Consider the following 24,654-nt stretch of genomic DNA (forward strand, 5'->3'; position numbering starts at 1 on the left):
CCTCCCCCTCCCTCCCCCCTTCACATGGCAGCTCACCCCTCCGGAGTCTGGCCCCCACCCAACGAAGGATCCCCCACCCCGTGCTGAGCACTGGGGCAGCAAGCTCAGCACCCCCGGGCTCTTTGTGAGCAAAGATGGCTACTCACCTCCTCGGCTTCCCACAGAAGCCCTTCCACCAGGTTCATGTTTTTCAAAAGCAGTACTAATTGGTGTCACTTGCTGAGGAGGCCGCTGGATGATGGGAGGCCGTTGGATATGGAGTGGCTCCCGTTAATTGTATGGAAATGGGGCTTAAATGGTGATAATTGGTTATGGCGAGATCCCGATTTCACCTATGGGAGCGGGCTGATTGCATCGCAAACTGTTTGTGGCCTGGTGCGGTTCTCGTTTACGGCATCTCCCGCAATTCACCGGCCTCGTTTCGCTCAAGCGAGAGCTTAACAAGGCCAGAGAATCGCGCCCTGTGTGTCTTTTTCTCATAAGAGTGGTGAATAGATCACAGTTTTCTCTTTCCCAGTATTATTTTGCAGGACCCATTTTAACTTCTATGTCATTCTGGTGTGAAACTGAAGATCATGCATATTTTTCAAATGTGTTCCTGACATCCCCTCAGTGAGCTCCCCACCCCCCTCCGAACATTACCCGGAATGTTTAATGCCTTTGACGCGCCTCCGACGTGACCCAGTGAGGGAGCTGGGATTCTCGACATGAATTATAGATCAGCCGTGGAAAATGCAGCCTCTTTGTAACCCGCACACAGAGAAAGAGCGAGGCGGTCCCTGAGCTGCATAGCTCAATCCTCCGCCTGAATCCCCCGGAGAAGCCACTTGCATGAAGTGTGGGCAGCAGTTCTGCTAACGTTAGTGTCCAATTCTCCCTTTCCCTCTGACCCTGTCTCTCCCTCCCTCGGCTTGCTGCGTCGCTTCTCGCCTGCCAGAGATGAAGGGAGGATTTATCAAGGATGCTCCTCTCCTCATGTTGCTCAATGCAGCAATCTTTGCAACGTCCGCGGCGCACCAGAAGCTTTACACCAACCACTTCTTGGTGGAGTTAGACGGAGGAGGGGACGATGTAGCCCAGAGAGTGGCTGCAGATTCTGGCTTCACCGCTGTGAGGAAGGTAGGAATTGTGCATTTCAGCCGCTCCAATGTACAACAAATAACACCATGGCGAATATAATGAGACAGAGCTGTGCCAATTGCCATAAACACGTATAGCAATGTTCACAGTGTCATTCTGTATTTTATTTCATATCCAGGCACAGCCCGCATTCTGCATCATTCCCTCTTCCACTGGATATTTTGGAAATTGGCAAAATTGCTCAGGAACCTTTTCCCTCTCTATCGTCGCGGGCCAAACACGACTGGAGGCTGGAAAATCCCTTCTGTTTAAAAATAAATGGTATTTTTGCCTTGAGACCTTGCGCTGCCAAAAAGTGTTCATTGATTGATAGAGGCAGATTTGTTCCACAGGGGAACTGGTCATTGGCGCCGGTAGAAACTTTCATATCAGCGCTTCTCAAACGGGCTAGCGAGCTTTGTAACTGATCACTCTTGTATCCCTGTATCCAATACATTAAACATCACAAGGTTCAAATCCATCATGTTGCTTGTTTTTCTCAGTTCCTCACTTTTCTTTTTATTAACCCCCCCCCCCCCCCCCCCCCGCCCTTGTTTATTTGGGTTTATGTTAATTGGCCAGGAATTCCGTGACTGATAGACACCCCCAGTACTGGCCTGTGACCCTCCACCGTGTTAATGTACATTTACCTTCACGCTGATCCTTATTTTAATTTTGGGTCGGGCAGGATTGAAATGCGCCTGGAAAGAAATCGGAAAAGGCCTCTGAGCACTGAGCATCCGCAAGACAGGATCTCGGGCGCGTTTTGGAAATAATTCCTATCTGGGTCGTGGCCGGGAGATGTGGGATACAGTACTTTGATTAGTTATTACAGTAACACCCCCACACACCCACACTCACGCAGTCACCACCCTGTGCTTCCAATGTGTCCCTGCTGATGCTCTGTAAGGATAGTCTGACAGATCCCCAATGGCAGAGAGGGTCCAGACCTCAGGGCAGGTTACATGCGGGAAATCGCCACTGCATCATTCCTGTTCACTCACAGTATGACCAAGGTTCAAAGTGCTGCTCGGATCAATCATTGAAACATTTCGGACACTGACTGGAGTACTGAAAGCTATCACTCTGGGAGTGCTGCACTGACTGCATATCCAATTGCAAATTCCATTTCCACATGAGAACTTGGTAGGTTTGCCTCATGGGTGGAGGGCAATAGCTGCCAGGAATCCCAGACAAGATACATTGTAACCAACTCTTTAAAGTGTGTTTTTGTCTGTGTGCGTGGGTAGGTGGATGTGTGGGTGTGTGTACGGGTGGTTGGGGGGTGGGGGTGGGTGAGTGGATGGGTTAGTGTGTGTCGGTGTTCGTGTATGTGTGCAGGTGGTTGTGTGGGGTGTGTGTGCGTAATTGGGTTTATTGGATGTGCATGGGTGGGTGGGGAGTGTATGTGTGAGCGAGTGTGTGTGTGTGTGCAGGGGGGTTGTGTATGGGTGGGTGTGGGGATGTATGTGTGTAAGAGGTTGCATGTGTGGGGTGTGTGTGTGTGGGTGGGTGCTGATGTGTGTGGGTGGGTGGGGGTGTGTGTATGGGTGTGTGTGTGTGGAGGGATGTGGTGTGTATTGGTGTGCGTTTGGGGGGGGGAGTGTGTGAGTGGGTGTGTGGTAAGTGTGTGTGCGTGTGTGTAAGAGGGTGTGTGTGGGTGTGAGTGCAGGTGGGTGAGTGTGTGCGAGTGGATGGCTGGGGGAGGGTGTGCGGGTCAATGGGGATTTGTGTGTGTGAGTGGGTGGGGAGTGGGTGTGAGTGTGTGGGTGGGTGGATGGGGATGTGTGGGGGAGCAAGAGGGAAGGTGGGTGTGTGTTGTTTGTGGGTGGGTGTGGATGTGTGTGCAGGTGAGTGGATGGGTGAGTGGTGAGGAGGGGTGTGCATGCGGGTGGGTTGGCGGGGATGTGTGTGGGTGTGCGCGGGTGGGTGAGTGGGTGTGTGTGGGGGGGGTTGTGGGTAGATGTGTGGGTGAGTGGTGAGGTGGGTGGGGATGTGTGGGTGTGCGCGGGTGGGTGAGTGGGTGTGTGTGGGGGGGGTGTGGGTGGATGTGTGGGTGAGTGGTGAGGTGGGTGGGGATGTGTGGGTGTGCGCGGGTGGGTGAGTGGGTGTGTGTGTGGGGGGGTGTGGGTGTGCATGTGCGGGTGGGTAGGTGGGTGGGTAGGGGTGTGGGTGTGACTGAGTGGCTGGTGGGGGATATGAGTGGGTGGGGGTGTGCGGGGGTGTGCTCGTGTGGGTGTGTGTGTAGGGATGTGTGCGGGTGGGTGTGGGGGTGAGTGTGAGGAGGGGTGAGTAAGTGTGTGTGCGGTTGGGTGTTTAGGCTAGTGGGGGGTGTCTGGGTGGGTGTGTGGGTGGGTGGGGATGTGTGCGGGCATGTGTGCGATTGGGTGTGTAGGTGTGTGTGTGGGTGTTGTGGGTGTGTGTGTGTGGGTATGTGTGCGGGTGCGTGTGGGGGTGAGTGTGAGGAGGGGTGAGTAAGTGTGTGTGCAGTTGGGTGTGTAGGTGTTTGTGCATGTGGGTGTGTGTGCGTGTGGGTGTTGTGGGTGGGTGTGTGGGGCTGTGTGCGGGTGGGTGATTGGGTGAGTGGTGAGGAGGGGTGTCTGTGTGGTGTGTGCAGGTGGATGTGTAGGTTTGTGTGGGGGGGGGGGGTCTGGGTGGGTGTGTGGGGCTGTGTGATGGTGGGTGATTGGGTGAGTGGTGAGGAGGGGTGTCTGTGTAGTGTGTGCAGGTGGATGTGTAGGTTAGTTGGTGTGTGTGTGCGCGGGTGTGTGTGGGTGTGTGTGTGCCAGTGTGTGTGTGGGTGAGTGGTGAGGAGGGGTGTGGTAGGAACTGGGTTCAGCTCGCAACCTCTGGCCACATTGAGAGTGAAGAGCCCATTCCATTCATTCATTCTGGCGCTGTTCTCACTGGACACTCTCCATGGTGCTGAATCCGGGGCGACAGCGCCTGAGTCCCGAGCAGACTGTTTAACAAATATGTGAACGCGGGGTTGTGACGAAAACTTGAAACTGAATGTCCATGATTTGCGCTGGTCAGTTTTAATATTTGTTGCCAAAATATATTTGCAGCGTGGTTAGTTGCTCTCACTTTCGCTTCAGTCCTTCTTTAGTGTTGACTTCCTAACCTTTCTTGGCCGGATGTTCCGCCCAGACACAGTGCTGTTTGACCAACATCTTTACCCTTTATTTGGGTCCAATTTGTACCGAGAGGGAAAGATACATTTACCATCAGAGGGCTGGATTTCAGGTCGACAAATAATTTCCTTCCAATACGCGTTTTACTAAAATTTCGGATTTTAATGCTGTAACAATTACAGTTGAGTTATATAATTTAACAATGTGACCTCGCCTTCATCCACTCGAAATATTCCACCTCTCCAAAATATATTAACATTTTTCATAGCGTGTTTCTTCGTGAGGACTGATAAGTGGTAACATAGCAGAGACCTATGTTTTAGAAACTTCACTTCAGCCCACTTCAGCCCGCCTCCACTCTCACCAGATTCCCCTTTCTCATTTATTTCCTTGTTTTTCTGAATGGTCTGCTCCTTTATATTCTAGTAAGAATAGGATAGATTTTTTATGTTATTAAACCACTAAATTCTGGTGCGTTTTATCCATTTTGGGCTTTTTTACCTTTTTGTTTTACTCAATGTGGCGTTGTATTAAACCAACGTGGACCGAAGGCTGAGCGCCCAGGTACCTGGTAAACACACTTTGTCCTTTGTGGCTCCTGATGTGTCAGTTTGTTCAATCGCCCATTTCTTTGTTTCTTATTACTATTTCTCCAGCCTCATTTTCCAGTGCTCCAATGTCTATTCTTGCCTCCCGCTTACCTTTTATATATTGAAAAAACTCTTGCTATCTTTTATAATACTAGCTAGCTTACACTCATATTTCATCCCCCCCCCCGCCCCCCATTGCTTTTTTAGTTGTAATCTACTCGCTTTTAAATACTTCCCAATCCTCTGGCTTCCCACTAATCCTTGCCACTGTTGCTTTTCCTTTTGCTTTTATGCTGTCCTTGAATTCCCTCGTCAGCCATGGATGCCTCATCCTCCTCTTAGCATGTTTCCTCCTCCTTGGGATTAATTTCTGTTGTGTCTCCCGAATAACCCCCCAAAACTCCTGCCATTGCTATTCCACTGTCTTCCCTGCTAGGCTCCCCTTCCAATCAACTCTGGCCAGCTCCTCCCTCAAGTCTTTGTAGTTACCCTTATTTAATTGTAATACCATTACATCTGACTCCAGCTTCTCCCTTTCAAGTTGCAGGGTGAATTCTGTCAGATTGTACCCACTGCCCCTGAAGGGTTCCTTCACCTTAAGTTCCCGAGTCAGGTCTGCCTCATTACACATCACAAAATCCAGAATTGCCTGTTCCCTACTGGGCTCTACCACAAGCTGCTCCAAAAAACCATCTCGTAGACATTCTACAAATTCCTTTTCTTGGGATCCACTACCAGCCTGATTTTCCCAGTCCACCTGCATATTGAAGTCCCCCATGATTATTGTGATATTGCTTTTCATATATGCATTTTCTATCTCCTGATTTATTTTCTGCCCCACATTCTGATTACTGTTAGGGGGCCTGTACATAACTCCCATCAGGGTCCTTTTTCCTTTGCGATTCCTCAACTTTACCCACAGTGATTCTATGCCTTCTGATTCTATATCATTTCTTGCTATTGATTTAATTTCATTCCTTATTAACAATGAAACCCTGCCCCCTTTACCCACCTGCCTATCCTTTTGATGGGACACATATCCTTTGATATTTAGATCCCTGCCCTGCCCCTTGCAACCATGTCTCTGTGATGCCCACAACATCGTACCCGCCAATTTCAATGTGCACAACAAGCTCATTTACCTTGTTTTGTATACTGCGCACATTTAGGTATGACACCCTCAGTCCTGCATTGACTGCCCTCCTGATATTTGTTCCCTTTTTTGCTCTGCCTGAAGTTAGATTCTTGCCACCTTCTATACTCTCTTTTCTATTACGTATTCTAGTAACTTTACTGACCTCTCCCGAGCTCTTGGCCCATTGAATTTGTTTAAAGTCCTCATCATTAACCTGCACTCTCACCTTCTCCTCTCACTTGGATTTTCTAATCTTCCATACAACTGAACCCTCCCCCCACTATTTAGTTTAAAACTCTATCTACAGCCTTAGTTATGCAATTTGCTAGGACTCTGGTCCCAGCTTGATTCAGATGAAGACCATCCCATTGGAACAGGTCCCCTCTTCCCCAGTATTGGTGCCAATGTCCCATGAATTCAAACCCACTTCTCCCACACCAATCTTTGAGACATGCATTTACCTCCTTCAATTAATTGACCCTATGCCAATTAGCTTGTGGCTCAGGTAGAAATCCAGAGATTATTACCTTTTGGTTTTGCTTTTTAATTTAGCTCCTAGCTGTTCATTCTCCCTTAGCAGAACCTCTGTCCTTATTCTACCTGTGCCGTTGGTACCTACATGGACCACAACAACTGGATCTTTAATCTCCCACTCCAAGTTCCTCTGCAACCAGATGAGATATCCCAAACCTGAGCACCAGGCAGGCAACACAATCTTCGGGATTCTCGATCCTGGTCACAGAGAACAGTGTCAATGCCCCTAACTATACTATCCCCAATTACCACTACATTGACTTCAGAGCTAACCACATTTCTAGCTGTTTGGAATCACAGATTGGTTAAGAAAGAGAAATCCCCTTCTCCGGAGTGCATTAATGAATCAGATAGTTTATTTTTCATTATAAATGACAATCCAGTAGTTTCTATATTCTAGGTTTATTTAATTGAATTTAAATACCCAAGCTACCCTCTGAGGGATTTGAATTCATGGCCCTAGATTTTCTCAGGGTGCGGAAGACTTTGTGGACCTTTAAAAATGGTGGATATGACCCAGATGCGGAGGTCCCGCACCCATTTCTGACAGTTCCAATATTTACTGGTGGGAAGGGGTGGGATGTTAATTGCACGGGTGGGAATCCTGAACTCAGCGAGTCCATTGGAACTTAGTGCTAAGTTCAACATTTTGGCTGTTTCAAGGGCATTAACCTGCAGTGTGGGAGTCAAAAATTGATGAAGTTGATATAAATGCTCTTGAAGGGTGGATAAGGTATCTGTCACAATCCAAAGTTTTTTTTCCAAATGTCCCATTCTTTATACTTTGGGGGGAATAAACAGGCCGTGGCTGTCAATGAGAGTGGGTGTGAGGCATGAGGGTTATGGGGGGCCCAGCACCTGTTAAAACAACTGGGCCAAAGACCAAGAGAACCAAGGTGGGCTTTCTAACCACCTTGCCCCAGCATCCAACACCCCTATGGCCACCCATGCTCTGCCTGTGAGGTCAGGGTGCCAACACAATCCCACACATCCAAGTCCCTCATCATCCCCGCCAGATTGAAAATCACATAATTCAGGGTACCTTTAACAGAGGCGGGTTCAGAATTCGGGAAATTTCCCACCTTGAGCTATTTACCTTTTGCAGCCAAAATTCAGCCCAATCACGTTCATTAGGTGCTGGACTGAGTCCGCAGCCGCCACACTGAGTTCCCGAAGGGTGATACCTCACGTGTCCAACGCCGTCGGGAGCTTGGCCGGTTGGGGGCGGAGCATTGGGAGGCAGCACGGTAGCATTGTGGATAGCACAATTGCTTCACAGCTCCAGGGTCCCAGGTTCGATTCCCAGCTTGGTTCACTGTCTGTGCGGAGTCTGCACGTTCTCCCCGTGTGTGCATGGGTTTCCTCCGGGTACTCCTGTTTCCTCCCACAGTCCAAAGATGTGCAGGTTAGGTGGATTGGCCATGCTAAATTGCCCTTAGTGTCCAAAATAGCCCTAAGTGTTGGTGTGGTTACTGGGTTATGGGGATAGGGTGGAGGTGTGGGCTTGGGTAGGGTGCTCTTTCCAAGAGCCGGTGCAGACTCGATGGGCCAAATGGCCTCCTTCTGCACTGTAAATTCTATGAAATCTATGAAATTAGTTCAAGCTCTACTGGTCCAGTAATGTAACTTCTATGCTGCTGTCCCCTGTTGCTGATGGATGGTGTTTAACAAAAAGGGGTGAGAGGAGGCTCCTGTCGAGGATTAACACCAGCATGGAGCAGTCCGCCTGTTTTTCCAATATCCTCATTTCATGCTGCACACATTATCATATCCCTAAGTTATTCTCAGTACAAATTAGAGGCTGATTGTTCTGGGTGGACCCAAAACCAATTAAAAACTAGGAGAACCAATAGCCTCTCGAGAGGTTTGAAGAATGAGAGGTAATCTAATTGAAACCTACAAAATACTTCAATAAATAGACAGGCTGGATGCAGGTAAGCTGTTTTCCTTGTTTGGGATGTCTAGAACCAGGGGCACAATTTCAAAATAAGGGGTTGGATTCTCCGATTTTGGGGCTATGTCCCCACACCGACGTGGGAACGGTGTTGCTTTACGCCAGAAAAAATGGCGCAAAACGGCCACTGATTCTCCATTTTGCTGAAGGCTAACAGGGAGGCAGCGTCGAGCACCCGGCTCTAGCTGCTGATATGCCCTGGAGAATTGCCGGGTCCGTGTCCACGCATGTGCACTGTGGCAGCTGCTCCCGGACCCGGCCCACAAAATAGTCCCCCCCTTCGTCTGGCTCGCGCCCCCCGGACCACCCCCACACAGTGACCCCAGCCCCGAACAATGTCCCTCTCTGCCCGCCGCACAGCCCTCCCCTGACTCAAGCGGCACTGGACTGAGTCGGCAGCCGCCACGCTGAGCTCCCGACGGGTGATACCACACGTGCCCCACGCCGTCGGGAGCTTGGCCAGTTGGGGGCGGGGCATGGGGAGGCGGGCCTCGGGCAACGTCCTGAGGCCGTCGATACGTGGCGAGGTGTACTCCCAGAGTACGCCGCTTTGGAGGGGGTGGAGCATTACGAAAGCGGCGCCACCTCCCATTTGGTCAGGAACCTGGATTCTCCGGCCGGTCGCCAAACGGGATTTTGGCTTCGGCGACCAGAGAAACCAGCACGGCGGCATGTCACTTAGGACTGAGATGAGGAGAAATTGCTTCACACAGGCGATTGTGAATCTTTGAAATTCTCTACCTCGGAGACCTCAATCATTGAGTATGTTTAAGATAGATATTGATAGATATCTGGTTGACAACAATGTAAAGGTTATGGGCTAATGTTTGTAAAAAGCATTGAAATGTTCAATCAGCCATGATTGTATTGAATGGTGCAGCAGAATCGTTGGGTTGAATGGCCTACTCCTGTTCCTATGTTCCTAAGTGCCGCTTGATTGCATAGTTGATGACACCTTTCCATCATTTTACTGATGATCAAGAGTCGACTGATGGTGCAGTTATCAGTTGGGTTGGATTTGCCCAGCTTTTTGTGTGCAGGACATAAAGGGGGCATTTTTCCACATTGCTAAGTAGATGCCAGTGCTGCGGCCATACTGGAACAACTTGGCTAGAGGCACAACTAGTTCTGGAGCACAAGTCTTCAGTGCTATTGCTGGAATGTTGTCAGTATCCAAAGCCTTTGCAGTATCCAGTGCCTTCAGCCATTTATTGATATCATATGGAATGAATGAAATCGGCTGAAGACTGGCATCTGTGATGCTGGGGACCTCTGGAGGAACTACTGAAGATAAAAGCTCACAAAATAATGCAGATTTGGGGGTATTTCAGTGGATAATAATGGTTCCAGGTTAGAAAAGCATATTATAACTTGCCAATTGCATTACAATGGCATTAGTGTTCTTTATTTAAAGTATGAGAATGAATTGATCAAAACAACTATTTGTGTCTGGATTTAAGAATGGTAGTGTGGTCGTTCACAAGCAATTCAATTGAATATATGGCATTGGCTTTTGTTCATTAATTTGTGTTACATTGGAGGACCTTTGTACATATGAATATTTACATTTCTAACTTTAGTGAATGCTTATTTTTGACATGGTTGCATTTTTCTAGTTAGCAGTAAGTGATTTTCACATTTGATTTCAAAGTACAATTTGGTCATGTGATCGAGCACCAAACAGCTGAAAGTAACTTTGTAGAAAAGTGAATCACACTACGCTATCAGCGTGTTGTGACTGTGTAGAGTGGTAAGGAAATCCAACTTATGTTTTTATATTGCAAGAACCTATGTTCATACACTGTCAAATAAACAATGGCACTCTCTGTTACAGCTGCTAAGTAATCTCAAAGTACAGGATGCTTCTGACCTCCAGCCTGAAACCAACCAGTACAGTCCAGCTTCCAAAACCGATCTCTCCAACAGCAATTACATTTTACTGGGCTGGTGATAATTTAACATTTGAACTGTGTAACCTGGAGGAAAACAGCTACAACTTGCAGTAAACGATAGGTGGAGCTAAGCGATCCCACAACCAATGGGTCAGATCTAAGCTCTGCAGTACTGCCACATCCAGCTGGAATCGTAGTGGACAATTAAATAACTCACTAGAGGAGGAGGCTCCACATATGTAGACCCAATTTGCCTAATCTCTCTTCATAAGACAGTCATGCCATCCTTGGAAGAAGTCTGGTGAACGTTCATTGCACTCCTTCAATGGCAATAATATTCTTTCTGAGGCAAGGGAACCAAAACTGCACATAGTACTCTAGGTGCAGTCTAACCCTGCCTCTATACAACTGAAGCAAGACTTTATTGCTCCTGTAATCAAATCCTCTTGCAAGAAAGATTAACATTGCATCAACCTTCCTAATAGCTTGCTGCACCTGCACCTCCAGGCATCCAACAACAGTGATGTTGTCAAACAGGGTAAGAAGCCAATCACAGCAAAGTATTCCCACAGACAGTAAACCAGGAAGTAAAATGTGCTGAAGTTTTTACCTTACATTAAAATTTCACAAAGTGCGAAATAAATGATTGGGACATATACTAAGGAATAAGGTACAAGCTGAAATATAAACACATTTATTTTAAAAATATACATATTTATCATAATGGGGAGATTTGACATTCCACAGATATAAAATTAATTTTTCACAGCCGATAAGGGTGTTTAGTAGTAATCATAAATTTGGTACACCCTAAAAACTCAGTTCCATCTCAATGGTTTTTCAAATGTTTTTTACATCAAGACCAAGAGCTGAAAGGGGAAGCTTTTGTCAATTCTGTGAATTCTAAACCATTTCTGGTTGGGCAGGTCTTCAACAATACACCCAGTGGGGAAGTGTACAACTTCTGGATTTCTATGTTTAACTATGCATGTGCAGACCCCTGAAGAGAATTTCAGAGGCATAATGACATGATGATTGACAATTATGTAGTCATTATCGCCACAAAACCTGGGCAAAAACCTCTGAGTAGGAATAAAATGTAGATAGAAATTAGTAAAATGTGAACTTTGTTTAAATAAAATTCATTTTCTTGGGATTTTTGAATTAAAAGAGAATGTATGTATAGGATAAAGATGGCTGACAGTGAGATATGAAGAAGTAACTGGAATGAACATTTCTGTTGATGAAATCTGTCTCACCTTCTAACACTATCAGAATCCTTTCAATACAATCACTGCCAGCAAATTCTGGCTACGTATTTTGCACATAACTTGATTTAATCCAAGACTTCAATTCAGTAAATTGAATACATTTCCTGCATAATTTTCCAAACAAGAGTTTCAATCTTGGCAGTGATAAAGTTATTTGTATTGTACAGCTTCAAAATGGGCTAGAGATTACATGTAGGTAGGCAGGCTCAAGAATGAGCATAAATATCAATTGTCATTAATGGAGGTTTTAATTACAGCTAATTAAGCAAATTTACATAGTTACACCATTCCAATAGGCTAATCAAAGTTTTGACTTGATAGTTATAATTACACCCAAGATGTCACTTGTTCCTCATCTTTTGAGTTTTATGTTTTTGAATCATACCATAATTATAGGAATATAATATATTGTATAAATTGTAGAAAGAAGAGCTGAGATAACGTTATGTGAGCAGCAGAAGATTGTCTAATCGCAGGATAGCTAACCAAGAGTGGCCTCAACAACCTGTGGAAATGACTTTTTAGTAAGGAGTTCCAGTTCTACAGAAGTATATCCCTAAATACTGTGCTGAAGGGATTGTTTTGGATATACAATATTGCTCAAAACATGGCCGTGGAGATATACTTGATCGGAATTCACAGACTGATGAGGAGATTTCCACTGTGGTTCTGTGAAATATATTTTATAACTGAAGTTTGTGTTAAATCCCCTTTTGAATTTTTCTAGTGCAGGTGCTGACCCATCATACAAAACCTGCCAAAACAAATGCACCGTTAGAACCTGTAGTTTGTGACAGGCGATGCTCCTATTATTTCCAATATAGATTACCAATGCATCTCATTTCATTAAAAGAAGTTGCCGTAACCCTTTTCCAGACCCAGGATTATGATTTTGAGATAATTGCCAAACAGACACAAGGTCATCATACCAGGAAGACTGTGTGTAGGGCACAGACAAGTTCATATTTGAGGCAGGAACGTGTGCAAGAGTCCTGACCGGCCAACTTGGCTGCGCTCTCGAAAGATGCTGACTTACCTGCCAAGTATTTCGTGCAATGTTTCAGATTTCAGATGCTGAGCAGATGCCACAGAATGGCTAATAGCAAGGCTTGGTATCCTAGGGTGATGCTAAGTGATTTTGTTTCTGGATGTGTTAAGAGAGAACTGGAACAAGAACATAAGAACTAGGAGCAGGAGTAGGCCACCTGGCCCCTCGAGCCTGCTCCGCCATTCAATGAGATCATGGCTGATCTTTTGTGGACTCAGCTCCACTTTCTGGCCCGAACACCATAACGCTTAATCCCTTTATTCTTCAAAAAACTATCTATCTTTATCTTTAAAAAATTTAATGAAGGAGCCTCAACTGCTTCACTGGGTCAGGAATTCCATAGATTCACAACCCTTTGGGTGAAGAAGTTCCTCCTGAGCTCAGTCCTAAATCTACTTCCCCTTATTTTGAGGCTATGCCCCCTAGTTCTGCTTTCACCCGCCAGTGGAAACAACCTGCCCGCATCTATCCTATCTATTCCCTTCATAATTTTATATGTTTCTATAAGATCCCCCCCACATCCTTCTAAATTCCAGCGAGTGCAGTCCCAGTCTACTCAACCTCTCCTTGTAATCCAACCCCTTCAGGTCTGGGATTAACCTAGTGAATCTCCTTTGCACATCCTCCAGCGCCAGTACGTCCTTTCTCAAGTAAGGAGACCAAAACTGAACACAATACTCCAGGTGTGGCCTCACTAACACCTTATACAATTGCAGCATAATCTCCCTCGTCTTAAAATACATCCCTCCAGCAATGAAGGACAAAACTCCATTTGCCTTCTTAATCACCTGTTGAACCTGTAAACCAACTTTTTGTGACTCATGCAGTAGCACACCCAGGTCTTTCTGCACAGCCGCATGTTTTAATATTTTATCATTTAAATAATAATCCCTTTTGCTGTTATTCCTACCAAAATGGATAATCTCACATCTGGCAACATTGTATTCCATCTGCCAGACCCTAGCCCATTCACTTAACCTATCCAAATCCCTCTTCAGACTTCCGGTATCCTCTGCACTTTTTGCTTTCCCACTCATCTTAGTGTCGTCTGCAAACTTGGACACATTGCACTTGGTCCCCAACTCCAAATCATCTATATAAATTGTGAACAATTGTAGGCCCAACACTGATCCCTGAGGGACACCACTAGCTACTGATTGCCAACCAGAGAAATACCCATTAATCCTCACTCTTTGCTTTCTATTAATTAACCAATCCTCTATCCATGCTACTACTTTACCCTTAATGCCATGCATCTTTTTCTTATGCAGCAACCTTTTGTGTGGCACCTTGTCAAAAGCTTTCTGGAAATCCAGATATACCACATCCATTGGCTCCCCGTTATCTACTGCACTGGTAATGTCCTCAAAAAATTCCACTAAATTAGTTAGGCACGACCTGCCCTTTATGAACCCATGCTGTGTCTGCCCAATGGGACAATTTCCATCCAGATGCCTCGCTATTTCTTCCTTGATGATAGATTTCAGCATCTTCCCGACTATCGAAGTTAAGCTAACTGGCCTATAATTACCCACTTTCTGCCTACCTCCTTTTTTAAACAGTGGTGTCACGTTTGCTAATTTCCAATCCGCCGGGACCATCCCAGAGTCTAGTGAATTTTGGTAAATTATCACTAGTGCATTTGCAATTTCCCTAGCCATCTCGTTTAGCACTCTGGGATGCATTCCATCAGGGCCAGGAGACATCTACCTTTAGCTCCATTAGCTTGCCCATCACTACCTCCTTAGTGATAACAATCATCTCAAGGTCCTCACCTGTCATAGCCTCATTTCCATCAGTCACTGGCACGTTATTTGTGTCTTCCGCTGTGAAGACCGACCAAAGTCCATAGTCCTCAGCCATTTCCTCATCTCCCATTATTAAATCTCCCTTCTCACCCTCTAAAGGACCAATATTTACCTTAGCCACTCTTTTTTGTTTTATGTATTTGTAGAAACTTTTACTATCTGTTTTTATATTCTGAGCAAGTTTACTCTCACAATCTATCTTACTCTTTATAGCTTTTTTAGTAGCTTTCTGTTGCACCCTAAAGATTTCCCAGTCCTCTAGTCTCCCACTAATCTTTGCCACTTTGTATGCTTTTTCCTTCAATTTGATACTCTCCCTTATTTCCTGAGATATCCATGGTCAATTTTCCCTCTTTCTACCGTCCTTCCTTTTTGTTGGTATAAACATTTGCTGAGCACTGTGAAAAATCAGTTGGAAGGTTCTCCACTGTTCCTCAACTGTTTCACCATAAAGTCTTTGCTCCCAGTCTATCTTAGCTAACTCTTCTCTCATCACACTGTAATCTCCTTTGTTTAAGCACAATACACTCGTGTTTGATTTTACCTTCTCACCCTCCATCTGTATTTTAAATTCCACCATATTGTGATCGCTCCTTCCGAGAGGATCCCTAACTATGAGATCATTAATCAATCCTGTCTCATTACACAGGACCAGATCTAGGACCACTTGTTCCCTTGTAGGTTCCATTACATACTGTTCTAGGAAACTATCATGGATACATTCCATAAACTCCTCCTCAAGGCTGCCTTGACCGCCCTGGTTAAACCAATCGACATGTAGATTAAAATCCCCCATGATAATTGCTGTACCATTTCTACATGCATCCGTTATTTCTTTGTTTATTGCCTGCCCCACCATAATGTTACTATTTGGTGGCCTATAGACAACTCCTTTCAGTGACTTATTCGCCTTACTATTCCTGATTTCCACTCAAATGGATTCAACCTTATCCTCCATAGCACCGATGTCATCCCTTACTGTTGCCCGGATGTCATCCTTAAATAACAGAGCTACACCACCTCCCTTACCATCCCACTTTGTCCTTCCGTGTAGTTTGATACCCTTGGATATTTAACTTCCAGTCGTGATCATCCTTTAACCATGTTTCAGTAATGGCCACTAAATCATAGTCATTCATGCTGATTTGCGCCATCAACTCATTTACCTTATTCCAAATACTATGAGCATTCAGGTAACGTACACTTATGTTGGCTTTTATACCTCTGTTTTGAATCTTAACACCTTGATCAGTAACCTCTCCTAAGTTATTTTCCCTCTTAACATTTCTCCTAATTTTCCTCGCCGTTGAACCCATATCTTCATGTAACAACCTGCCGCGTCGCTTTACATTTATGTTTTTACTTCCCGTTTTATTCCTTTTAGTATTACTGGGCCTATTTACTGAGCTCCCCTGTCATTGTACATTGTACTGTTGCCCTTTTTGATTTTTGACTATGGCTTCTCTGCCTTACACTTTCCCCCTTACTGCCTTTTGTTTCTATCCCTGTCTTCCGACTTCCTGCATCGGTTCCCATCCCCCTGCTACATTAGTTTAAACACTCCCCAACCGCTATAGCAAATAGAGCGGTTGGGGACATCAGTTCCAGTCCTGATTCATCTGAGTTGGTGCATAAATGTAAATGTTATAAAAAGGTTGAATAATTCTTCCCGATTTTATTCACAATGGCCTGCAGAGCAACTAAAAGTAGAAGAATGCTGAATAATATGCACCATCCGCATTCTATAAATAGCATTTCTTCTATTGAATTGATACTCTGCGACCATAAAGAAACAAAAATAAAACACCCAACAGACAGCAAAGAACATTCCAATAGAGTTAATTAACAACATGATTAATAACATATAAAGTGCAGTTCAGTATTTTACAAAACCAACAGAGATAAGCTGGGATTTTCTGGCTCTGTCGTACTGGGAACCGCCGCGGGGGAAGTGGTGGCCCAGTCAAAATGTTAATAACTTGGAACCGGGTGAGACAGCACCTCAGCATAACCGAGGTGTCCACCATGGCCCCCATCTGCGGCAACCACAAATTCCCACAAGCCATGCTAGACACCACCTTTAAGAAGTGGAGACAGGATGGGGGGATGCTAACGATGAGGGACTTCCACACGGGGGACAGACTTACAATCTTGGATGAGCTGACGGAGAGACTGGAGCTACCGAACGGATAGGAGCTCCGACATTTACAAATCAAAAACCTCCTCTGCAAGGAGTTGACGAGGTACCCTAGGGCCCTGAGGGACACAATGCTGGAGGAATGGCTGGAGGTGGATGGTATGGAGAAGGGGCAACTGTGGGGACATTTACAGATGATTGTTAGAAAGGACGAGAACATCACCAGATGGAGCAAGGCCAAACGGGGAGACGAACGAGGGACGGAAGTAGGGTGGGGACTCAGGATCAAAGCACTGAGCAGGGCCAACTCCCCCTCCTCCTGTGCAAGGCCAAGCCTCATGTAGTTCAAAGTGGTGCACAGAGCGCACTTAACCAGAACCCAAATGAACAGGTTCTTCCTGGAGGTGGAGGACAAGCCTGAGCGGTGCCAGGGAGGCCCTGCCAGCCCCACCCATATGTGCTGGGCATGTCCCAGACTTGTCAGGTTCTGGACAACCTTCTTCGAGGCAATGTCCATTGTTGTGGGGATAAGGGTGGAGCCATGCCCGAGAGTGGCAGTCTTTGGGGTTTCGGACCAGCCAGAACTTCATATGGAAAAGAGAGCCGATGCCCTTGCCTTTGCTTCCCTAATCCCACATCGGAGAATCCTGCTCGGCTGGTGATCAGCAGCACCACCTGCAGACTGGCTGGTCGACCTGTCGGAATTTCTCTAAATGGAGAAGCTCAAGTACACCTTCCGAGGGTCAGACGAAGGCTTCCACAAAGTGTGGGGGCTATTCATCATCCTGTACCAAGACCTGTTCGAGGCCAAAGCGGATAGGAAGGAAAGGGGCCATGGGGGCGCCAACGAGGGCAGATAGGACCACACAGAGCAGATAGGAAGAAGGGGGAGGGGCAGCAAGGGTGGAACCCAAGGGAGTATCAGGAGCGGACACAGGAAAAGACTGAGGAGGGGGCTAGTGCCCCCCCCCCCCCAACAAAGCCATAGGGGCAACAGGAACAAATCCAAAATGAAAGAGGGTCTACAGCATCTACAATGGAAGAAAGGGCCCAAGACGGAGCCTGAACAACGAAAGGGGGGGGGGGGGGGGAAAGGCTGAAGAAAGGGGAGCATGTAAATTGCACTTATGAACCATCTTGCTCACCTATAATATAGTGTTCAGATGTAAAAATTCACCCCGTAGCCTGGGGTGGGCAGGAAGCTGCCACCTGCCGCCGTAGACTAGGCGTGGGTGCAGGAGAAAGAGGCCGTGTGCACTGTGGGCCCCACCACCAGGATCAGTCAGCAGTGCAAGAAGAAGCTGCACAACTTCCTCAGGGTGGCCAGGGTGAATAGACAGCACTGTGCCCCTGGCACCAACCCCCAGCCCACACAACCCTAACCCCATACCGCCCCCCCCACCCAGAGGGAGAGCGGACACCACCCACTGGCAGTGCACGCGCACCCCACCCTGCACCGCATTCCGGCACCCATACTGGCCACCATGGCCAGGTGCCCTGGCCACAAAGGCCACCAGCTACCCACCCATGCGCTGCTGCGTCCGACTGCCTAACATTGTGAACTTTCTGTCTCCCCCCACCCCCACCCAGGGGAAGGTGGCGCACAACCGCACTGGAGCAGCTGGCACTGGATTTGATTGGTGGGCCCGGAGAGAGGGCAGTCGCTGAGGTGGAGGTCGGCATTGGGCAAGCAAGTGAGACCGTGCTGAGTTGCGGTTCGGCCTGCAACGTGTGTCACCACCCCCACACCACGCCCACACCACACCTACCCCCCTACCCACCCCACCACCACCCACCCATTACCACCCCACACCACCACCCACACAATCACTCACATCCCCTTCCACCACCACCCACCCCCCAACCCGCGATCCAATCATGTGTCATGTCTTGTGACTTGCAGGATCACCAGGTGATGAGGTGGGCCCTTCTGGTGTCCCCCATCCCCAACCCCAATCCCAAGTCAATAGCAGCGAGGACGAAGACACGGACAGCAACGAGAGCCCTCGAACCGCAGCCCGAGACACCCCGGAGCACCAGTCCGGGAATGACACTGACTTCCCGACGCAGCTCTCTCTAACACCCTCCACCATTCCAGAGACCCCCACCTCGGTTGGGCACTTTAGCGAAGAGGTTCCTGGGGCACACCACACATGTGCTGTGGTACATCAGGTAGAGGCAGGAACCCCTGAGGGGGCGGACGGTCAGAGAGCGACCCGACCCCAGGGACTAGCTGTCGTCTAGATCTGTGTTTTTCAAACACTTTTGCCCAGGACCCAATTTTGCCAACTGGCCGACCCTTGCAATCACTTACCTTTAATGTGACAGATGTGCCTGCTTGGTACTCATGATGTCACTTGCTTTGTTATTCAATGTTACATTTCTGATAATGCCTTCTGCTGATGATTAAAGGTCTCATTACACCTGTTGAAAACAATAAAGAGGTTTGTCCTCAAACTCGCCGCGTTTAGTCTTCAAATATCTTTGACGTCTTGAGGGTTTTAAACTTGCATTTGCCAGTGCTTCCGTCCATATAACACACGTGAATTTTGCATCCTGACTTTCAGCGGCACAATTAATAACCCACACCTCAAACGTCTGCCCAGGCTGGCATTTTTTAAGCAGTTGGGTGTTCCTCCCGCGATCGGGAACGCTGCGACTGAGCTCTGCGACACTCCCGAAACCTGACCGCGACACATTTGCGGGTCGCGACCCTGAGTTTGAAAACCCCTGGTCGAGACGGGTTTCTGGCTTTTGGAACGGACAGTCCCATCGATAGTGGAAATGTCGTTTCAGGGACAGCGACTGCATGAGGGATTGCCAACAACCACCCATTGCCCGGAGGCACAGTTGGAGGAGTCCAACTGCCTACAGGGGAAGGAGGCGGTGTTGACCATGCGTGCTACCCAGGTCAACATCACACGGGTGGCATCCGCGGTAGAGGCCTTGGGGGCGATGGTATCGGCCATGGGTCAGGATGTCCAAGGCCTGGGGTATTCTGTGCAGGCGGTGGCCAAGGCCCAGGACAGGGCTGCCCTGTCACAGGCGGCCATGTACCAGATCCACCTGCACATTGCAGCAGCGCTCCAGAGCGTGGCCCAGGCACAGCGAATCATGGCTGAGGCATCGATGGCATTGCCCGGGCACTGGCAGACCTGAGCCAGGCACAGAGGGAGATGGAGCAGTCACTGGCTGATGTGGCACAAACTCAGAGGGAGGTGGCACAGGTGCAGCGTGATGTGTAACAGTCCCAGAGGAGGTGGTCCACTCCCTGTGCTCCATGGCTGTTAGCATTGAGACCCTGGTAGAGACGGGAACGGACCTCCAGGACTGGCAGCGCCAGGTGGCAGGGGAGCCTCAGGGGTCAGCTCCGCTCGCACCCCCATGGAGTAGCCCGGGGGCCATCAGGCACCCTGAGGGAGGGGGAGGTGTTGGGGCCCGTGCTGGTGATTCCTGCAGGGGTGGTGCGGGTATACCACAGCGCCTCAGACTCTCCCTCTTGTCGCTGGCACTTTTCATGGGTAGTGGGCAGAACGGGGTGGCACCATGCCACCTGGGACATCTGAGCAGCAGCCGGGCCCAGTCAGGTCCGGTCACCCCAGAAGATGACCGCCAAAGGAAACTCAGGTCACAGGGTGGGAATCACAGCAGGCCGCCTCCACTCCTGATGTACCATCTGGGGATCCACCTAGACATAGCGTTAGGGCCCTTAAGGCCAGAAAGGTAGACACCAAGTTAAATTGGCACAGTATTACATTAGGGGCTGGGGCACAAACCTGCATATAAATGTTCACCGTTTCAAAATAAACCTGTTCAGAATGTTTCAACCTGCTTCGGTTCTCTGTCAGAAGGATGTGAGGGATGGGCTGGGCTGGTTGCAGAGAGGGCACTGGGGGGGTGGGAGGCAGATGGGCGGACGTTGGGGATGGGCTTGGTTCAAGGACCCCATTTCAGCCACCCCATCCCCCTCCACCCCATAATCCCCAGCCCCCCCCCCACCACCATCACCACTTCTGCCACCCCAAGAGTTCGGTGGGAGCGTGTGATGGAATGGCCAGCTTGCATGCAGGGATCGCCCAGGTGGATGGTGGAAAGTGCTACGGTGGGCAGGAGTCAGGCATTGCCAAATAATGCAGAGCACATAGCCCATCGCAGAGTGAGTCGTCATCATCCTCCATCCCATGGACCAGATCCACGTCCGTAGTAAGGCAGGTTGGAATCATGGAGGGGGTTGCAAGGGGGGAGGGTGACGCACGGAGGGTGTTCATGGGAGGGGGTGGTCAGTCGGGTCGAGGTGGCCATGCAGCTGGCCAGGGCCCCTAGCCGATGACTCGGGAGGTGATTAAAGCATCCCATGTGCGTAAGCCAAGGCGCACACATTGTGGAGCCTCCATTGCCTGCCTGGGCCCCGTGCCCTGCCCATCCTCCCCCTCCCCCGCATCCTCCTCGTCGGGCGAGGCCTGCCCTTCCTCCTCCTCCTCCTCCTCCAGCACGTCGCTCCTCTGCTGCACGATGTTGTGGAGGATGCAGCAGGGCACCAGAATGTGGAGACTCTCCTGGAGCTATACTGGAGACCTCCTCCAGAGTGTTCCAGGCACCTGAACTGTATCTTCAGGATGCCGATGTTCCGCTCGATCACGCCCCTGGTCGCAGTGTGGGCGTCATTGTAGTGGGTCTCCAGGTAGGCGTCATCAGCCATTATTGCAGCGGATAATCCCTGTCACCCAAGAGCCAATCACTGAGCTTGGGGGTGCACCTTGATGTTGTCAGGAATCACCGAGTGAGCCAGGATGAAGGCGTCGTGCACACTTCTCGGGTATCGGGCGCTGACGTGCATGATGCGCATCTCATGGCCACACACCAGCTGCTCGTTCGTCGAGTGGAACCCCTTTCGGTTTGTGAAGACTGGCCCGTCATGGGCTGGTGCTCGTAGGACAACAGTCGATCACTCCCTGGACCTGGGCATCTCGACAATGATGGTGAACCCCTGCTCGGGCAACCTGGTTGAATTTGATGTATTGAGCCAACCGGACATGCAGGGCCTCCGTGATGTCAATGAGATCCCAGACAGGTCCCCACTTGGTGCCTGGAAGACCTCATGGCATAAAAGTTCAGGGCGACCGTTACCTTGATGGCCACTGGGAATGGGTATCCACCCCCATATCCCAAGGTTTACAGGTGCGCAGTGATTCGGCAGATATGCTCAGTGGTCCACCTGCTCTCCCGGAGTCTCCAATAGCATGCTTGGACTGGCACGTTCTCGAAGGACAGGTGCTGCCGGTACACGTGAGGCCTCATGTGGTTCCTCCTTCCCACCTCCTCCTCGGCCTGTTGGGTGGGCGGCTCTCCATACTCATTGGCTGCCTCCTGTTCCTCTGGGGCAGGCTCTGCTGCTTCAGGGTGTCCCCTGAGCAGTTCCCGCTCATAGAGCCTCAGTGCATCCCCCAGGGCTCCGGTGACCAGGGTGAAGGCTACCATTCCTGGTTGGATTCCGATAGCCATTGTCTGCAGGGGTTGAAAGTAAGACATGTTAGCAGACCACCGGGCCAGACCATGGGCGTGATTCTCTAACCCCCCGCCGGGTCGGAGAATCGCTGGGGGACGGCGTGAATCCCACCCCGCCGCTCCGACGCCAGCTGCCGAATTCTCCGGCACCGGATTTGGGCGGGGATCGCGTCGGTCGGGGGCCGTTGGCAGTGGCCTCCCCCGGCGATTCTCCAGGCCCTGATGGGCCGAGCGGCCGCCCGTTTTCGGCTAGTCCCGCCGGCGTGGATTAAACAAGGTCCATACCGGCAGGACCTGGCTTTGAGGGTGGCCTGCGTAGTCCTCGGGTGGGGGGGGGGGGGGCTGGGGGAGATCTGGCCCTGGGGGGGGGGGCCCCCAACGGTGGCCTGGCCCGCGATCGGGGCCCACCGATCTGCGGGTGGGCCTGTGCCGTGGGGGCACTCTTTCCCTCCGCGAAGGCCTCTGTAAGGCTCGGCCATGGCTGGCGCGGAGAAGAAACCCCCTGCGTATGAGCAGGAAACATGCCAGCGGTTCTGTGCATGCGCCAACTCGTGTCGGCTGAACGGAGAATCCTGCCCAATACTATCTTTAATTTGCAGACTGGGCCCTCTTATTCTGGATCCGCCTACCAGAGGGAATGTTTGTATTTTCCATCCAGCCAAATCCCTTTATCATTTTAAAGAACTCAATTAGATCACCGTCATCTCTCTAAAGCCAAGGGAATACAATACGCCTCATAATGATCCCTTCCAAGGTCTTTATATCTTTTCTGGAGAGAGGCCCAAAGAGTGATTCCCCTAAATTGGACGTGATGCTCCAGGTGGGTTTCTGAGCAAGGCCCGTTTACCTCCTCACTTTGGAAGTACAACTTCCTTGAGATAAATATTCCATTAGCCTTTATCTCTTGCTTTTTGTAGCTAAGTACTAGCTTTTAGTGATCTATGTCTGTTGACACTTTAATGTTCCCACACCTCCGTAGCTCCTAATCTGTCACCATTAAGAACATATTCTGTTCCTAACCCGTAGCCTCACATTTTCCAATATTGATCTACATCTGCCAAAGTACTGTACATTCACCTAAGTATATGTATTTTTAATTTCCAGCTTCAACCGACACAACTTACCATACCTCATTACTTAGTGTCCCCAGCAAACCTGAACACAAACTCCCTAATTATTCAAGTAATTGATGCACATGCTGAAAAGCTGAATTCCCCAGCCCCAGATGTCTGCTACCTCCCACCAAAATATGAAACAAGGTTACAGCCAATTCACCGACCTCTTGGGCGGGATTCTCTGATGCTGAGGCTAAGTGTTGACGCCGTCGTAAACGCCGTCGCGTTTTACGACGGCGTCAACAGGCCCCCAGGATCAGTGATCCTGTGCCCTACAGGGGGCCAGCACAGCACTGGAGTGACTCACGCAGCTCCAGCTGCCGATACCGGCGTCAAACGGGCGTCGCGGGTCTGTGCATGCGTGCTGCGACTGGCGCGAACTTGCACATGCACGCTGCGACCGGCGTGAACTTGTGCAGGTGCGCTACTTGCCTTCTCCGCGCTGGCCCCGACTCAACATGGCGGACAGCAACAGGGACCGGCGTGGAGTAAAAGAGGCCCCCGCCAGGAGAAGCCGGCCCGCCGATCAGTAGGCCCTGATCGCAGGCCATGCCACGGTGGAGGGCCGCCGGGGTCGGATCCCCCCGCCTTCCCCCACCAGGCCGCCCCCCACAGCATGCACGCCGAGGTCCCGCCGGCTCGGACCACACGTGAACGGCGCCGGTGGGACTCGGCCTTTCTCGGCGGCCACTCGGCCCACCCCGCGCGGAGAATCGCCGGGGTGGGGGGGGGCCACGTAGAGCGGCCCCCAACTGGCACCGCGCTGACCGCACCGGCGCCAATGGTGCCCAATCGGCGGACCGGCGCCGGAGCAGCGTAGCATGAATTGCGCCCACCCCCGGCGAATCTCCAGCCCGGCCCAGGGTCAGAGAATCCCGCCCCTCATTTTTCTAATAATCACTTCTGTGGAACCCAAACCAATGACTTTGAGAAATCGACATAACATCCAGGAGCCCTCCCCTGTTCACCCTGACAGTCACTTCCTCAAAACGTTGAACAGTATTACTGCTAGTTCATTCCGGCTTTCTTTGATCAGGAGATACCTGTCCAAGTGCTCAGTCACTTTGGGAGAATTCTACCATCCCACCCGCGCTAGGTTTGACGGCGGGTGGGAGCAGAGATTCTGGCAGGAGCCAAAAAAGCGTAAACCTGCTGGCATAAAATCCCGTTGAAGTTATCCCCATGGCGAGATAATGGGGAGTCGGTCTTCTGGCTGGCTGGTGGCGTGAATGCCAATTGCATTAACTTCATTAAAACAGCTGGCCTACAGTGTCTTATCAGGCCTTCCAATTACGTGGGTCTAAAACCTGATCGCCAAAGAGTGGCGTTCAGTTTGCCAGAGCCTTAGAGGTGAGTGAAGCAACTTTTCTGCCATAGTGCTGCACTGCCCCTGATGCACTGTTCACCCCTCT

At 49.5% G+C, this 24,654-nt stretch overlaps 1 protein-coding gene across 1 annotated transcript in view; it reads left to right on the forward strand.

Moving 5' to 3' along the window:
• The first annotated feature begins 752 nt into the window (after window positions 1-752).
• The window catches only part of LOC140421795 (neuroendocrine convertase 2), a 151,174-nt gene continuing 127,272 nt past the window's right edge, over window positions 753-24,654 (forward strand). The window contains exon 1 of the mRNA XM_072506690.1: window positions 753-1,119. Coding sequence (XP_072362791.1) covers window positions 940-1,119 — 180 coding nt within the window. The 5' untranslated portion in view covers window positions 753-939. The remainder of the gene's footprint in view (window positions 1,120-24,654) is intronic.

Source organism: Scyliorhinus torazame, chromosome 1 (assembly GCF_047496885.1).
Source record: "Scyliorhinus torazame isolate Kashiwa2021f chromosome 1, sScyTor2.1, whole genome shotgun sequence".
NCBI classification, from domain to species: Eukaryota; Metazoa; Chordata; class Chondrichthyes; order Carcharhiniformes; family Scyliorhinidae; genus Scyliorhinus; species Scyliorhinus torazame.